Source organism: Capricornis sumatraensis, chromosome 9 (genome assembly GCF_032405125.1).
Source record: "Capricornis sumatraensis isolate serow.1 chromosome 9, serow.2, whole genome shotgun sequence".
Classification (NCBI taxonomy): Eukaryota; Metazoa; Chordata; class Mammalia; order Artiodactyla; family Bovidae; genus Capricornis; species Capricornis sumatraensis.
Genome location: NC_091077.1, coordinates 51,860,548 through 51,879,091, shown reverse-complemented (window position 1 = coordinate 51,879,091; position 18,544 = coordinate 51,860,548). Strand labels below are relative to the sequence as shown.

Below are 18,544 nucleotides of genomic sequence, written 5' to 3'. Positions count from 1 at the left end.
TCTTACAATGATTACATTAGAGTGAGGTCCTGCCATTGATAACCTCGTTATCACAGACACAAAGAGCTAACTGTCAGGACCTTGATCTCTCATCATTCTTAAATATGAGAAGATAGCCATGGACCACAAGACATGAAGTATTAATACCAACAAAGTATTAATGCCAAAACCACCACCACCACCATAAAAGGGGGTCACAGGAGGAAATAGATACAGAAATAGAGAAAACGGAAGAAAGTGTTTTAAAATGTTTGATTAACTTGTTGGATAGCAGAAATTAACAGAGCAATGTAAATCAACTATATTTCAATATAAAAAATCTGATTCATATCCTCAGTAGTAAAATCTAATAAGAGCTAATTATTGAGTATTCTGTGCTGCCTATTATTCTAGTGCCACATGTGTTTACACATTTAATCACAATAGTAATCATATGAAGTATGTATTCTTTTGTAAGATAAAGAATGGATTAAGGCTTAGTGCTACTTCCTAGCTATATAATCTTGGGCAAGTTCTTAATTTCCCTATGACTCACTCTCATTTTAAAAGTAGTTAAATGGTTTTTACTGCACAATGAATTTAGTAATTTAAAAAGATGAATTGTAGATGACAATAATTTTTTATTATAGTTGATTTACAGTGTTGTGCCAGTCTCTGGTGTACAGCAAAGTAATTCAGTTATACAAAGACACACACACACACACACTCATATATATATACATACTTTTAAAATGTTCTTTTCCATTTGGTCTATCACAGGATATTCAATGTAGTTCCCTCTGCTATACATTAGGAGCTTGTTGTTTATTCGTTCTAAATGTAATACTTTGCATCTACCAACCCCAAATTCCCAGTCCATCCCTCTCCCTCTCCCCTTCTCCCTGTTCTCTATGTCGTATGAGTCTGTTTCTGTTTTGTTGGTAGGTTCATTTGTGCCATCTTTTAGATTCCACATATAAGAGATTTCATATGGTATTTGCACTTTCTCTTTCTGACTTACTTCACTTAGTATGATACTCGAGTTCCATCCATGTTGCTACAAATGGCATTATTTTGTTCATTTTTATGGCAGAGTGGTACTCCATTGTATATATGTACTAAGTTCTTATTTATTCATTCATATGTTGATGGACATTTAGGTTGCTTCCATGTTTTGGCTGTTGTGCATAGTGCTGCTGTGTACATGGGGGTGCGTGTATCTTTCTGAATTTTAGTTTTTTCTGGGTATATTCCCAGGAGTGGGATTGCTGGATCAAGTGGTAATTCTATTCTTAGTTTTCTGAGGAACTTCCATACTGTTTGTACCCACTTACCTTCCTACCAACAGTGTAGGAGAGTTCCCTTTTCTCCATACCTTCTCCAGCACTTGTTTTTTGTAGACTTTTTAATGATGGCCATTTTGACCATTGTTAGGTGGTACCTCAGTTTTGATTTGCAGTTCTCTAATAGTTAGTGATGTTGAGCATCTTTTCATGTGCCTACTGGTCATCTAAATGACAAAAGATACTACAATTATAAATCTAAAACAGATGCTATGAAAAAGATTCAAGAGAACTAAAAAGAGCTCTTAAAAATAAATATTTGTCAGCCAAAAATTAAAAGTATAAAGCTTGGATGATAAAATATTTTGTCCAAAAAGTAGAACAAGAGGTAAAAAGAAAAGAAGTGGAAAAAAATTAGAGGGAGACAGTCAATCAATTCAGGATATCTAGTATTTAACTAATGAGATTATGGTGAGAAGATACAAAATTCAAAGGAGAAATTATGATGAAAATAGAACAAGGAAATTTCTCAGAGCTAAAAGTGAGAGTTTAAATGTTAACAGAGTACACACATGTGACTAGATAAATAGCTGACACTGATTTATCTTCAGAATAGGAGAAATAGTTTCCAGTGTTTCCACCATGCAAAAATGTGGTGATGTTAAAAGAGATAGGAATTAGAATGGAAAGTCTTCTGAATAGCAACTCTATATGCAATCACTAAAAGGAATCCTGTTTTCAAGATCTGAGGGAAAATTATTTTCAGCCTAGAATTTTATATCCAAACTATCAATCAAATGAAAACAAAATACCTTCACAAGGCAAGTTCTCAAAAATTTTAAGTCCTCTGTATCTATTTTTATGAAGATATTGAGAGATCTGTGTCAGCTAAGTAAGTCGCCTCTTAGAATTTGTGAGGGGTTGGTTCTAAGACCCACATATATCAAATTCCCCAGATGCTCAAATCCCATAGTTGGCCCTGCCCATCCAAGGGTTGCACATCCGAGGATTCGGCCAAGCTAAGATTGTGTATTAAGTTTGCATTCTGCAGTGGGTTGACTCATCAGATGTGCAGTCAGTGGAGGCTCAACTGTATATGTGTTAGAAAAATCCTCATATATGTGGACACAAAGTTCAAAACCCTGTTGCTCAAGGATCCACTATATACTGTTTCTTATCAAAGGGGACCAACATAGGAAAATATTAAAGTCCTAACTATAGAGCAAATAGTATAAATGAAGGCGAGAGATAGGAGGGAATTTGAGTGAAAGATCTCCAGAAAATAAGTTTAACTGATAGGCTTCTGAGATCTTTTTTAAATTTAAGGGGAAATAATGATATTCAGGGAGAAATAATGTGAAAAACAATGGAATTAAATAGAAAATTGTGCCAATAAAAATAATTATCAACTCTAGGAAAGATATTTTAAAGAAAGGGAATGTAATCATACTATGGTAATGTGTACTTTGAAGTAATCTTAGCAAATAAACCAAAACTATTAGTTTAACCAAAAGGAGGAGGAGGGGGAGAAGAGGAAGCAGAAGCAGGAGAAGAAGAAAACCAAAGACAGGGAGAATAGAAGAAAGGGAATGTGCAATGTTTGTGTGTTTGTTAATTGGAAGGCAAGGAGGGCACGAAATAGGTGATGGGGATTAAAAGGCACACAGCTACAATTATAAAATTTCAAAAAACATGGAAATGTAATATACAGCATAAGGAATATATTATAATAACTTGTATGGGTACAGCTGGTTATTAGACTTGTGGTAATCATTTCATAATGTATGCAAATGTCAAATCACTACATGGTACACCTGAAACTAACATAATATTGCAATCAACTATATTACAATAAGAAAAGAAAGAAAGGAGGAAGTCAAGTAATTAAGAAATAAAAAGGTAAGAAAGTTAAGTCCTTTATTACAGGAAGAAGTTATTAAAGTATAAAACTGAACGTCAAAGCAGTATAAACACATAACAGAAAATGTAGATAAATGCTACAGAAAACAGAGAAGAGGGCTAGAGATGAATCTGTTGTCATTCCTTATGATTTTTAGTTCATCTTTATTCAAAAATTTGAGATAATTAAAATATATTTACAAAATAAAATGAAAAGTGAAAAGCTTTGCAACAGTCCACTAATAGCTTTATACAGATTCTCAAAATGTTTTTTATTTATATTCATTTTTATGCAGGTTATTATATTTTGTTTGAATTATAAGACATAGTCTGCTTTATATATCAGCAAAAGTGAACATTAGAAAATATTAACAAAGAGTAGCATATTTAAAGAAAATGAAATAATATGAACACAGTGAGTGAGTGAAGTCGCTCAGTCGTGTCCGACTCTTTGTGACCCCATGGACTGAAGCCTACTAGGCTCCTCTGTACATGGGATTTTCCAGGCAAGAATACTGGAGTGGGTTGCCATTTGCTTCTCCAGGAGATCTTCCCAACCCGGGGCTCCTGCATTGTAGGCAGACTCTTTACCATCTGAGCCACCAGGGAGTCCCTGGTCCCTAAGCTAAATCTTCTAATATGAACACAAGGATATTATAATGTTGCTCACAAAATGATGCTTCATGGTTTTGGTTTGTTTATTTAAGTTGTTTGGAATGTTTTTGGCTACACAGGCAGCTTCCCAGATCTTAGTTCCCTGACCAGTGAAGAACCCAGGTGCAGACAGTGAAAGCTCTAGGTCCTTACCACTGGACCACCAGGGAATCCTACCAGTGATGTTTCATTTTATCATGAGCAGAATAATAGAGAAATATTTCTTTTAAAATATGCTTTAGAGCTAGATGATACAGTTTCTTATCATGATTAAATGTTTTAGTAAGGTCAAGACATGCAGGTACATCTTCTTAGGTAAAGGAAGTAATGTAGGTGTATAAGATAATGAGATTCAGTCTATGAAATGTACTAGGAAAAAAAATCAACCTGTTTTCTAGAATGAAAATAGTACTAAACTCTTGTACACTTTGAAGGAACTAAACATACAAACTAATATTTAGATGGGGTACTGATTACAACTAACCTGTTTAATGGGGAAAAAAGAATGAAATAATATTGTAAGATCATATAGTACTTTAAAATAAGGCTTTAAGTTGCAAAATAATTTAACTTGGAGTAATAAAACTAAACTAATATTGATATAGTTTCATAACACTTCAAAAATACGTGAACACATAGAAAAAATTTTACTGAATATTAAATCCAACGCTATTGCGAAATGTGGGATTTTCGTCACTGTTTCTCCCAGGATCTTGTGCCTGAACAGTGGGGAGAATCGGCTTCAAGAATTTGAACTCATTCGTCCCAGTCCCTCCCATCAGACACACCTCGTACTGGTAGCTCTGCGACAGGGTCCCCGTGCCGCTGACGTCCACCAGGTGGCCCGGGAAGTGGCCCTCGGGCACCGGGCAGCGACCCGCCGAGCCCGCCCCGCCCCTCCTGCACAGCCGCACCGCCACGAACACCAGCACCGAGAAGAGGAAGAGCGACGACACCGACGCCAAGGCCACCACCAGGTAGACGGTGAGCGGGTCGGCCGGCGCCGCGGCCGCTGCTTCCGCTTCCGGGGGCGGCAGGTAGGGCTGCGAGAAGCCGTCCACCAGCAGCACGTGCAGCGTGACGCTGGCCGACAGCGGCGGCTCGCCGTTGTCTTTGACCAGCACCACCAGCCGCTGCTTGGGCGCGTCGCGCTCGCTCAGCAGCCGCGCCGTGCGCACCTCGCCGTTGTGCGCCCACACGCCGAACAGCCCGGGCTCCGTGGCCTTGAGCAGCTGGTACGACAGCCAGGCGTTCTGGCCCGCGTCGCCGTCCACCGCCACCACCTTGGTCACCAGGTAGCCCGGCTCGGCCGCCCTGGGCACCAGCTCGGTGCAGGGCGCCGAGGCGTTCTGCAGCGGGTAGAGCACGAAGGGCGCGTTGTCGTTGGCGTCCGCCACGAGCACGCGCACCAGCGCCTGGCTGCTGAGTGCCGGCGAGCCGCGGTCGGTGGCGCCCACGTGGAACTCGAAGGCTCGCAGGGCTTCGTAGTCCAGGGACGTGAGGGCGAAGAGGTGGCCGTTGTCGGGGTTGATGGACACGAGGGAGGCGAGGGGCACGGGTGAGTCGGAGGACGGCAGCAGCGAGTAGGTGACCTGGGCGTTGGCGCCCGCGTCTGTGTCTGTGGCGCTGACGCTGCCGATGTGCAGGGCGGGGCTGTTGTTCTCGCGGACCCACAGGGTGTAGGAGGTCTGGGTGAAGGCGGGGGCGTTGTCGTTGACGTCGGACACCAGCACGGTTATGTTGTGTTCGGTTTTCAGTCTGGGGGTTCCCATGTCTGTGACCGTGATGGTGATGTTGTACTCCGCTTGGCTTTCTCTGTCCAGTGCCCCTTCTGTCATTAGGATGTAAAAATTCTCCACAGAGGGTTTCAGAAGAAACGGCAGATGGTCTGGAATGAAGCAAACTGTCTTTCCATTTTCTCCCGAATCTCTGTCTTTAATCCTAAAAACAGCCAATGCTGTCTCAGGAGAGTTCTCTACCACATGGTTGGAAAGTGATGATATGATCAGTTCAGGGGCATTGTCGTTGGTGTCTAATACCTCGACCCAAACTGAGCATTTTGAAGAAAGGCCCCCACCGTCGATTGCCTGTATATTTATTTTGTAAGACTTTACTAGTTCATAATCAAGCAACAGTCTGAGTATGATTTCTCCAGAAAAAGGATTGATATGAAAGGTTGTTAGAATATCTTCAGAAGCATCAAAAAATGAATAGGATGTGTCTGCATTTATTCCAGAGTCTGCATCTCCTGCAGAGACTTGAGCAATAAAGGACCCTACTGGGCTGTTCTCCGGAGCCTGGGTCTCATAGATTGCCTGCGAAAACTGAGGGGCATTGTCGTTGACATCCAGGATCACAATGTGTATATTAGTGGCTCCAGACCTGGGTGGCAACCCACCATCCAGCGCTGTGAGTGTTAAGCTGAACTCTTGCTGTTTCTCCCGATCCAGCGCCCTGTCCAGTACTAGCTCTGGATATATTATGCCTTCATCACTGCCACTAATTTTAATATGGAAAAAAGAGTTGAGGTTGATAGTATAGTTCTGGATACCATTAAGTCCTCCATCTGAATCTTGTGCTCTTTCTAGTTGAAATGAGGTCCCTTCAGCTGTATTTTCTAATATTTTTAAGACTGTCTCTTTGTCTCGAAAAACTGGTGAATGATCATTTATGTCCCTCACCCTCAGCTCAATCCGGTAAATCTGAAAGGGATTATCCATTAAAATTTGAAAATACAGCATACAGGGTTCTCTGGAGCCACACAGCTTCTCCCGGTCCAGTTTTTCATTTGTAAGCAAATCCCCAGTTTGAGAGTCCAGGAGCAAGTGTTGTTTGTTATCATCAGAGACCACCCGCGCTCCCCTTGCAAGCAACTCCTTGTCCCCCAGCCCCAGATCCTTAGCTATATTGACTACAAAGGATCCTCTCTCTGTTTCCTCTGTCACCGAGTAACGTCCAAACCCAGAGCCTGCTAAGGATACTCCCCCAAACAGAAAAAGAAACAGGACTTGCCTTTGTCTTGAGCAGGGAAATCGTCTAGCCTCCATAGCTGCTTCTGAACACCTCTTTCATTAATATTGGTAACAATCACCGATTCCACTGTAAATAAACAGCAGTCGCAAACCGCAGATCTACACCGTGTAGTAGCAAAGGTCTGGGTATGTTTTATAACCCCCTTTTCTAATCTTGGGTTGCTACATAGCTTTTCTCCCTGGTCTACCTGCCGCTATCTTCCGTTTTATGTCAGTGACTCACCGCAGCACTCTCAGTTCGTTCAGGTTTTTACCCCCGTCTCTTTAGCCTGCAGCGCCACCGCGTGGCCTCCAACAGACTCAAATTGTTGTACCCAATTTGTGCGCTTGTATCTTTGTTATTTAAATGTTTATTTCTCTTTTGTATCATTTAAAAATAATGTTAAGATAGGGAACTGTTCACTTTGTTGAAATTTTTCACTGCTTATGGGGAAAGTTAAAAATTCATCCGTTGATGGCAATGATAACCCTGTATGCGAGACCGCAAAAGAGGCACAGATGTATATAGAACAGTCTTTTGGACTCTGTGGGAGAGGGAGAGGGTGGGATGATTTGGGAGAATGGCATTGAAACATGTATAATATCATGTAAGAAACGAATCGCCAGTCTAGGTTCGATGCAGGATACAGGATGCTTGGGGTTGGTGCACTGGGATGACCCAGAGGGATGGTATGGGGAGGGAGGTGGGAGGGGGGTTCAGGATTGGGAACACGTGTACACCCGTGGCGGATTCATGTTGATGTATGGCAAAACCAATACAATATTGTAAAGTAAAATAATAATAATAAAATTTTTAAAAAGAGCCTCCTTTTCAGGTGAAAAAAAAAATCATCAGTTGAAAAAATAATGTGTCTAGCAGTTAAATCTGTCCATTGTGCTAGATTTTAGTTCTAAGCCTTTCACTGCTGACACTTCTCCCAAGTAATACAAGGAATCCAAAGGAAAACTAGTGACCTCCAAGATCACCAAAGGAACAGATTCTACATTTCCAAAACTTGAGCATTAGAAACACCAAAAACTGAGAAAAGAAAATTTTCACACCTTCTTTAACAAATTTCTTCCAAATTTAATTACATTGCCCAAATAGAATCATTATTGTATAATCTAGAAAGAAGCATTTAAGGCTATATCTTCTCTGTGCTCCCCTAAAAACCTGTTTAATTGCCTTGTAAATATTGTTTCCAATAATCTGTCCCTTCTTCAATATGTAACCTGGTTAAGGAATGGAACTTCAATATGGAAACTATGTCTTGATCATCATTGAGGCATGCATAAATAAACTCTAGTGAGTAGGACATGAAATATTTTAGTGCCTTACCATTTGAAAAATTGTATTCTTTCACTCATTCTTTGCAATTTGTTCCCTTTCTTTCACATGTCTTTGTTTTTCTTACATCAGTTTTAAAATATATGCAGAATTAAAGCAGGGACTGACCTCTTTGTTAAGGTCCTTCTTAATTCAAGTGGGATCTAATTTCATGCACAAAATAAAAAGTAGACCACACTAATGCCTGTCCTAACTACTGAAAATAAGAACAGGATTATAAACTCTGCCTCACAGAGAATTTTGTCCAAGGCCCTAATATCTAGGGGGAAATCTCTGTTTTCCTCAACAGTAAGCAAGATATACAGATTAAACTGAGAAATATTGTACAAGGAAAGGGATAGATACTGTCCGAAACACTCAAATTGTTCAATATAAAAGCCGTAGAGTATAAACCGCTGCTTGATGACTTCTGTTTTTCAACTGAATGGGACTGCATTGTTAGCCCCCCAAAATTTAACAGGAATATCTGATTTTTTTCATACAAAATTAAAAGCAACAAACTATTAAACATTTCTATGTGATACTATAGAATAATATTTTTGCTTTTTTGTTTGCAAACATACATAATATATGCACACTCAATATCCTAAAATCATGTTTCTTATTTTCAGATAAGAGACATCACACAATGGAAATACTATATTTTAAACAAGTAAATGTCAATACAGAGAGAATGTTTTAAAAACATAGTTTAAGAAAATTGCTATAATGAAAATATAGATTGACAAGTCACCCAAAATACCAGTTTTGAAAAAAAATAAAAGGATATCAAATAGTAAACATACAGATCCCATGCAGCAGATTATCTTAGTAACTGAAGAAGTATTAAGAACTGACATTTAAAATGTAAACACAAAGTCAATAAAGATACATAAGTGGAGAAAATGTGGTAATACCAACTTTGACGATAAAGCCTATTTCACTCGTTGGGATTATGGTGAGAAATGCTTCACTGAACTGAACTATGAATCAAAGGAAACTTGTGAAGTAAAACAAAGTTGGAAATTGAGGATAAACACAACAGAGAAAATTAAATACTACCTTATTGGTGGTGGCAATATTTTAAACAAAAAATAGAGGTAGAAAATGTCTTTTCTACCTGGACTTCCCTGGTGCCTCAGACGGTAAAGCGTCTGTGTACAATGCAGGAGACCCAGGTTCGATCCCTGGGTCGGGAAGATCCCCTGGAGAAGGAAATGGCAATCCACTCCAGTACTATTGCCTTGAAAATCCTGTGAACAGAGCAGCCTGGTAAGCTACAGTCCATGGGGTCACAAAGAGTCGGACACGACTGAGCGACTTCACTTTCACTTATCAATTATTAAATTCCAACGCTACTCTGAAAGGAGGGATTTTCTTCGACTTCCCTGACTATGCCCTTGGATGAGAATTTGGGGAGAATCGGCTTCAAGAATTTGAACTCATTCGTCCCAGTCCCTCCCATCAGACACACCTCGTACTGGTAGCTCTGCGACAGGGTCCCCGTGCCGCTGACGTCCACCAGGTGGCCCGGGAAGTGGCCCTCGGGCACCGGGCAGCGACCCGCCGAGCCCACCCCGCCCCTCCTGCACAGCCGCACCGCCACGAACACCAGCACCGAGAAGAGGAAGAGCGACGACACCGACGCCAAGGCCACCACCAGGTAGACGGTGAGCGGGTCGGCCGGCGCCGCGGCCGCCGCTTCCGCTTCCGGGGGCGGCAGGTAGGGCTGCGAGAAGCCGTCCACCAGCAGCACGTGCAGCGTGACGCTGGCCGACAGCGGCGGCTCGCCGTTGTCCTTGACCAGCACCACCAGCCGCTGCTTGGGAGCGTCGCGCTCGCTCAGCAGCCGCGCCGTGCGCACCTCGCCGTTGTGCGCCCACACGCCGAACAGCCCGGGCTCCGTGGCCTTGAGCAGCTGGTACGACAGCCAGGCGTTCTGGCCCGCGTCGCCGTCCACCGCCACCACCTTGGTCACCAGGTAGCCCGGCTCGGCCGCCCTGGGCACCAGCTCGGTGCAGGGCGCCGAGGCGTTCTGCAGCGGGTAGAGCACGAAGGGCGCGTTGTCGTTGGCGTCCGCCACGAGCACGCGCACCAGCGCCTGGCTGCTGAGCGCGGGTGAGCCGCGGTCGGTGGCGCCCACGTGGAACTCGAAGGCTCGCAGGGCTTCGTAGTCCAGGGACGTGAGGGCGAAGAGGTGGCCGTTGTCGGGGTTGATGGACACGAGGGAGGCGAGGGGCACGGGCGAGTCGGAGGACGGCAGCAGCGAGTAGGTGACCTGGGCGTTGGCGCCGGCGTCTGTGTCTGTGGCGCTGACGCTGCCGATGTGCAGGGCGGGGCTGTTGTTCTCGCGGACCCACAGGGTGTAGGAGGTCTGGGTGAAGGCGGGGGCGTTGTCGTTGACGTCGGACACCAGCACGGTTATGTTGTGTTCGGTTTTCAGTCTGGGGGTTCCCATGTCAGTGACCGTGATGGTGATGTTGTACTCGGCTCTTTCCTCTCTGTCCAGTGTTCTGTCCGTTACTAAGGTGTAGAAGTTCTTTACTGAAGGTTTTAGAAGAAAAGGAAGGTCATCTTGGATGGAGGAAGTTGTTTTCCCATTGTCCCCAGAGTCAGGATCTGAAACACTGAAAACAGCAACTGCAATTTCAGGGGAGTTCTCTGGGATGGGGCTGGTAAGTGCAGATACTGTCACTTCCGGAGGATTGTCATTCACATCCACTACTTGCAGAAGAAGAGTGCATTTTCCTGAGAGGCCGCCCCCATCAGTGGCCTTGATGTCCACTTCATAAGAGAGAACTGTTTCAAAATCTATTTGTTTTCTCAGTCGAATTTCGCCTGTCTCTGGATTTACCTCCAAAGTTTTACTGATATCTTCAGAAGGCTGAAAGAATGTGTATGATATTTTCCCATAGAGTCCACTGTCTACATCGCTGGCAGAAACAGTGACAACCAGGGAGCCTACGGGGCTGTTTTCAGGAACATGCACCTTGTAGAGCAACTGCTGAAACTGAGGGGCGTTATCGTTGATGTCCACCACTTCAATGCGAACCTGGGCTGTCCCATACCTTGGTGGAGAGCCGCCATCCAGCGCTGTCAGCGTTAATGAGATTTCAGGCTCCTCCTCCCGATCCAGCTGTTTGTCCAACACCAGCTCAGGGTATTTTCTGCCGTCGCTGCGATTGTGGGTTATAACCCGGAAATGGAAGTTGGGGCTGATTGTATAGTTCTGAATATTGTTGCTGCCTACATCCAAGTCCAGAGCATTACTCAGAGGGAATGCAGTTCCTGTAGGACTGTTTTCCGGTATTTTTAGAATAATTTCTCTTTCATTGAACACAGGGGAATGGTCATTGATGTCCTTCACCCTCAGTTCTGCCTGGAATATCTCTAAAGGTTTTTCCATTAATACTTGGAAATGTAGTATGCAAGGCTCAGTTGGACCGCATAGCTCCTCTCGATCTAGCTTCTCATTTAGGAGCAAATCCCCCGTCTGAACCTTGAGCTGCAAATGCTCTTTGTTCCCCTGGGAAATGATCCGGACCGCTCGAGTAGCCATCTCTGCCAACCCCAACTCCAGGTCTTTTGCTAAATTTGCCACAAAGGAGCCTTTCTCTGTTTCTTCTACTACTGAATAGGGCCCCAAATCAGCACTCCCCCAAGACATGCTCAGGCAAACAACGAAAACTAGGACTTGCCTTTGTCTGCGATGGTGCATCGGTCCAGTCTCCATTGCTGTTTCCTGACAACTGGGTTCACAGGAGCTTCATATATGCCCAAGATCCTGGTAGCCCTAGCAGGTCAGAGCTTTGTTACGAAATATAGTTTTAGGTTTCACACTCACTTTCGCTCTGGCTGAGAAAGCTATTCTTCAGGCAGTTTCCAGGCAGTGTGAAACTAGCTGGATACTGGAGCTAGTGTTTTTAAGGCAAGTCTCTTTTTTATCACCTTAACCTGCAGCGCCACCATGCGTTCTGTCTCATCTTTACTGGTTTAACACTGAATGCACAGTTCTCCTAAATGTACCAAATAGGTTGTCAACTGTGTTCTTTAGTTTAAAACACTAAGTTCTATTTCCATATGGCTTTTATGAGTTCAGGAAGAGCTGTGTTGTTGCACAGAAGTACAAAGAGCAAACCTTCATTTATGTTAATGTTCAGAGTTAATGATTAAATAAAATTAATTACCATTTAAGCTAAAAAGAATATACACTTTAGTACATCATTTTCATGGTAAATATTATAGAATTATAAATGAGTAGACATTGCAAAATTGCAATTAATTGTTTCTAAAGAGAGTATTTTACCAATGCCTTATTAAAGAATATTACTTTTTCATTCCAGCACCAAAGTCTGAGGACAGTGAGTTTTCAAAACTTGTATGTTTCATGGGTTTCCAAAAGTTTCATGTTCCAAAACTTCCCCAAAAGGGAGTCTAATAGTTATTAGGCCTGCCATGTTTTTGGATTTAAAAAAAAATCATGAGAATGATTTGTTTTATTCCTTTTTAAAAACAGCTTTAATGAGATGTAATTCACATACCATAAAATTATACATTCAGAATGTATAATTCAATGGCTTTTAGTATATTCACATCCACAACCACAGTCAATTTTAGAACATTTTCTACCTCAAACCCAAACCCTTTAGTTCAGATTTTCCAGCTTTATAATTAAAATTGAATTTTGGTAAAGATTCATAATATATTTATAAACTCAGTGTTTTTGCTTAACTATCTTTAGAAGTTTGTCTAATACTTTGTCTAAGGTTAAAGGATCTAATCAATAATGTCTAAACTCCTGTCACAAAGGTCTTTGTATGCCTTTCTTTGGCCATAGGTGGTACTGCCAGACTGGATAATTTTCTTTCAAGCAGCCAACGGTAAGCAGAATAATGGCCACCTACCCAAAGATATCCATGCCCTAATTCCCAAAATCTGTAATAATGTTACCTTACATGTCAAAAGAGAATTCATAGATGTAATTAAATTGAGGACCCTGTGAAGGAGAGGTTATCTTGGATTATCTAGATTATCTACAGATAGAACATTTCCTGGCTATGATCAAGGGAGATATGACTATAGAAGAACTGGAGTAAGGGACAGAGTGTTGCTGGCTTTGAATGTAGATGCAAGAGACCATGAGTCAAGTAATATAGGCAGCATCTAAAAGCTGGAAAAGACCAAGAAATTAATTCTCTAGAGCCACCAGAAAGATGTATCCCTGCTAACATCCTGAATTTAGCCCAGTCAGACTCATGTCAGACATCACACCTACAGAACTATATAGTAGTACATTTTTATTGTTTGGAGCAACTATGTTTGTGGTAATTTTTAATAGTAGCAATACAAAACTAATACACATAAACATGAATTTTCATGCACCCAGCATCCAAGTCAGCAAAAAATCATCACTCTACAAGAACAGCATTATCAGAGCAAATGCTGAAGAATGTCTGATTCAGCTCTTGTGATCCATTTTTTCAAAATAGTCATTTATGACCCTCTAAATCTTTTTTCAGTATAATTTTTTAAAGAGATGTCGTCAAAGCCATATGGTTAATTTTAACAGAAAATTACTAGAGCCTATTGGCTCTATTAACATTCCAGAATCTCTAAATTGTTTAGTGATAAAAATTCTGCCACATAATTGCTCATACTTTTCTGAAATTAGTTATTTCATTCAGAAGTAATACTAGAATAGCTACTGCTTCTAAACAAATAGTCAGCTAATGTGAATATAGTATTTTAATCTGAGTAAGGAACTTACAAATTGTGTATAATAAACTTTTTAAAAAAGAATATGTGTATTAGGATTGACAGAAAAAGACTGAAGAAATAGTACAAAAATACAACCATAGGGTTAATTCTACTCTCTATTCAGAGTATTCATTTCTGCAGTAATGAATGTGATATGTTGAGAAGGTACAGGAATATAATCAGACTGATTGGATCATGATGAAGGTCAACTGTGGTATCTGACCCAGCTTACTTAGGTCAATGCTGCTATAAGAACTTTGGGTTCATTGGTTCAGAGCAGTGTGATCTTTGGTACAGAACCAAAATCAAGGAATAGACTAAAAGTTACATTTCTACATGTGAGTTAAGTTCATGAAAAAGAATTTCACCTTCTCAGTTTCGAAGACAGTGCTACCAGTTAGTGCTTGCCAGGATAGCATCTGGGTTAAGAACTGGGGTACTCAATTCAAGGAGACTTAGAATATATTTCACATTTTTTCATTTATTACTTCCAAATTGTGTGCAAGTAAAAGAGGAGATAATATGTCAACTTCCTTAGGGTTTGGCAGAGGATTATAAAGATAATGAACATAAAGCACTCCTCACTCTAAATTAGTGATCAAGAAAAAATGACAAAGATCAGTTATATCAAATTCTCTTACACTTGAGTTGTGCATTCTACTGTATTATATAATATTTTAACACACTATCTTACTGTGAGAGCACTGGGATTGGATTCTACTGGAGGTAGCACAAAATTAAAATAGAGGCTTAAATGAGATAGAAATCCCTTTATTTCCCAAGTAAAAAAAGTTCAGAAGTAGGCAATTAGGGGATGACATGATGACTGATTATCAGGGATCCTCATATCTTTAGAGTTTATGCTACACTGACTGTCTTGAACTATTATTTCCATCTTTAGTTTTGCTTTATGGCTCAATATGACATTATATTCCAAATGTTACTCACACATTTCAAGTAGCAGAGGCAGAGAAAGACAAAAGGGACCCCCCACAGTCACTTCCTAGATGAATCACCTTGGTTTTAAAGGCCTTTCTGAAACTCTCTTAGAACATTCTCATATACATTTCTTTGACAGTAACCTAGTCAATGCTTTATTATAGCTGCCAAGAAGGTTGGGAAAATGTTTTCTTTTAACTAAGTACACTAATGTTCTAAATGATATTTGGGGATCTGTTACTAAAGAAGAAAAGATGAATAGAGTTTAAGTGGCTACTGCATACTCTGTCATAGATGATCAGTGTTTCTTAAGTGGGAAAAGCCAGTTTCCTGCTATGCCCTTTCATCTCACTGGATAAACAGTGTAGCTCTTTCTCCCCTTTTAACACCAGTGAAACTAAATGAAAAGCAAATAAAACAATTATATTAAAACTAACATTGGTATATTAATGAAACACAATTAGTATAACATTTTAAGAGAAAATATGATCAAAGTGCTGTGACAGCAGAATAAAGCAAGAACGATTCTCACTGTATCAGTTCTCTCTCCTTTCATATTAGTCATGGCTCAATGTGTTAGTATGGTAGTGCTCTTAATACTTACTTGTTAAACTATGCAGAAAAAGTTAAGCGAATAAAACTGATAATAATTTCCCATTTTTTTTCTTCATATAGATCTAAGCTATGCCAGAACAAGGGTTTGTACAGCTATTGACTTCATCATTGTTTTCAGGCAACATTTAGGACCATTAATCTTGTTACAGTAATAAGAAAGATACCATTTTAAAAACAAATTTTGGAAGTAAGTTTAGTGTTTTAAAGGTTCATGGTAAGTTGCCAGAAAAACCTTTAACCATCATCAATTTAAACTATTTGGAATATTAAAAACAACTATTGTCACTGAATACTGAAACTAAAGTCTTCCCTAAAATTGGGGATTCATTTCTGGCCCGGGGAAATGGCTCTGAAAGTTGGTTACAACTGGCTTCAGGAATTTGAACTCACCGGTCCCAGTACCTCCAGTCAGACACACCTCGTACTGGTAGCTCTGCGACAGGGTCCCCGTGCCGCTGACGTCCACCAGGTGGCCCGGGAAGTGGCCCTCGGGCACCGGGCAGCGACCCGCCGAGCCCGCCCCGCCCCTCCTGCACAGCCGCACCGCCACGAACACCAGCACCGAGAAGAGGAAGAGCGACGACACCGACGCCAAGGCCACCACCAGGGAGACGGTGAGCGGGTCGGCCGGCGCCGCGGCCGCCGCTTCCGCTTCCGGGGGCGGCAGGTAGGGCTGCGAGAAGCCGTCCACCAGCAGCACGTGCAGCGTGACGCTGGCCGACAGCGGCGGCTCGCCGTTGTCCTTGACCAGCACCACCAGCCGCTGCTTGGGCGCGTCGCGCTCGCTCAGCAGCCGCGCCGTGCGCACCTCGCCATTGTGAGCCCACACGCCGAACAGCCCGGGCTCCGTGGCCTTGAGCAGCTGGTACGACAGCCAGGCGTTCTGGCCCGCGTCGCCGTCCACCGCCACCACCTTGGTCACCAGGTAGCCCGGCTCGGCCGCCCTGGGCACCAGCTCGGTGCAGGGCGCCGAGGCGTTCTGCAGCGGGTAGAGCACGAAGGGCGCGTTGTCGTTGGCGTCCGCCACGAGCACGCGCACCAGCGCCTGGCTGCTGAGTGCCGGCGAGCCGCGGTCAGTGGCGCCCACGCGGAACTCGAAAGCCCGCAGGGCCTCGTAGTCCAGGGACGTGAGGGCGAAGAGGTGGCCGTTGTCGGGGTTGATGGACACGAGGGAGGCGAGGGGCACGGGCGAGTCGGAGGACGGCAGCAGCGAGTAGTTGACCTGGGCGTTGGCGCCGGCGTCTGTGTCTGTGGCGCTGACGCTGCCGATATGCAGGGCGGGGCTGTTGTTCTCGCGGACCCACAGGGTGTAGGAGGTCTGGGTGAAGGCGGGGGCGTTGTCGTTGACGTCGGACACCAGCACGGTTATGTTGTGCTCGGTTTTCAGTCTGGGTGCCCCCAAGTCCGTGACAGTGATGGTGATGCTGTATTCGGCTCTGGTCTCTCTGTCTAGCGGTCGCTCTGTTACTAGGGTGTAAAAATTTTCCATGGAAGATTTCAGCAAAAACGGTAGATCGTACTGAATGGAGCAACTTACTTTCCCATTCTCTTCAGAGTCAAGATCTGAAACACTGAAAACTGCAACCACAGTCTCAGGCGAGTTCTCAGCGATCTGTCCAGTAAATGCAGACATGGTGACTTCTGGGGCATTGTCGTTCACATCCACCACTTGAACCAGAACGGTGCATTTTCCAGAAAGGCTTCCAGGATCGCTGGCCTCGATACTGACCTCGTAGGACTGAGTTGTTTCGAAATCAAGTTGTTTTTTCAGTCGAATTTCTCCAGTCATGGCATTGATCTCAAAGGTTTTGCTGATGTCTTCTGAAGCCTGGGAAAGTGAATAGGAAATCTCTCCATTGACTCCTATGTCTACATCGGTAGCAGAGACTTTGACAACAAGAAATCCTTTGGGGCTATCCTCAGGGATCTTTACTCTGTAGAAAGGCTGCTCAAATTCAGGGGCGTTGTCGTTGATGTCCACGACTTCTATGTATACGTGAGCGGTGCCAGACCGTGGTGGAGAACCACCATCCTGAGCAGTGAGGGTTAACCTGAGCTCAGCTTCCTCCTCGCGATCCAGTACTTTGTCCAGCACAAGTTCCGGATATTTTCTGCCATCGCTGCGTTTGCGAGTGAGGACCCGAAAATAGGAGTTGGGACTGATTATATAATTTTCAATATTATTTTGGCCTACATCCATGTCCTGAGCATTCTTTAGAGGAAATGTAGTGCCAGGAAGACTGTTCTCTGATACTTTTAACAACATATCTCCGTCCATGAACACAGGAGTATGGTCATTTATGTCTATTACCTGTAGCTCAGCTTGAAAAAACTCTAAGGGATTCTCTAGTAAAACCTGGAAACGCAGCGCACATGGCTCTGTCTGACCACACAGTTCCTCGCGGTCCAGTTTCTTATTTAGCAGTAAATCCCCAGACTCCTGATCCAGCTGCAAATACAGTTTGTTCCCTTTGGAAATGATCCTTGCTCCCCGCCTGAAGAGTTCCCCCTGCCCCAGACCCAGGTCTTTTGCTAAATTGGTTACGAAAGAGCTCCCCTCAGCTTCCTCCTCCACAGAATAACGCCTAAATTCAAAGCCGGCCAGAGCTAAGTGTAAGAAGAGAAAGAAGAAAAAGACTTGCCTTTGTTTGCAAACGAGCTTCCTGCTGGCCTCCATTGTTCTTGCCCGGTATAGCCTCTGGCGAGGATGGTTCCGCTGAGCTGTAAAGGCCTCAATGTCTTGTGGTTTACCTCAGAAATATTTCCGTGAGAAGCCCTTTACGGAAGATCTAGTCCTACTGTGACATCCAAGCTTCCCTTGGGCTTCCAGGCTCTGCTTACGAGTTCTGCCTTTAATAGAACCGCAGCTGCGATTTAGGTTTGTACCTTCTTATCCTGCAGCGCCACCACGCGTCCTCAGAGGAACTTGTATTTTCCGGGTTGAAATGGATGCAGTGTTCCCAGCTTTGTTTTTTTTTTTTTTTTTTTAATTTTGGCCGCGCTGCATTGCTTCTGGGATCTGTGTTCCCTGACCAGGGACTGAACCCATGTCACTTCAGTGAAAACAAGGAATCGTGACT

The 18,544-nt window shown here is 43.1% G+C and overlaps 3 protein-coding genes across 3 annotated transcripts; all 3 read right to left on the bottom strand.

Moving 5' to 3' along the window:
• Window positions 1-4,462: 4,462 nt before the first annotated feature.
• LOC138085373 (protocadherin beta-10-like) lies at window positions 4,463-6,862 on the bottom strand. Its single transcript, XM_068979711.1, has one exon. The coding sequence runs from the start codon at window positions 6,860-6,862 to the stop codon at window positions 4,463-4,465; it is 2,400 nt and encodes a 799-aa protein (XP_068835812.1).
• A 2,314-nt stretch (window positions 6,863-9,176) lies between these two features.
• Window positions 9,177-11,886, bottom strand: PCDHB16 (protocadherin beta 16). Its single transcript, XM_068979703.1, has one exon. The coding sequence runs from the start codon at window positions 11,884-11,886 to the stop codon at window positions 9,496-9,498; it is 2,391 nt and encodes a 796-aa protein (XP_068835804.1). The 3' UTR covers window positions 9,177-9,495.
• Window positions 11,887-15,788: 3,902 nt separating this feature from the next.
• LOC138085380 (protocadherin beta-13-like) lies at window positions 15,789-18,141 on the bottom strand. The gene is given in 2 exon segments (XM_068979718.1): window positions 15,789-15,812; window positions 15,814-18,141. Coding segments are annotated over 2 exon segments (2,352 nt in total).
• Between the last annotated feature and the right edge of the window lie 403 nt (window positions 18,142-18,544).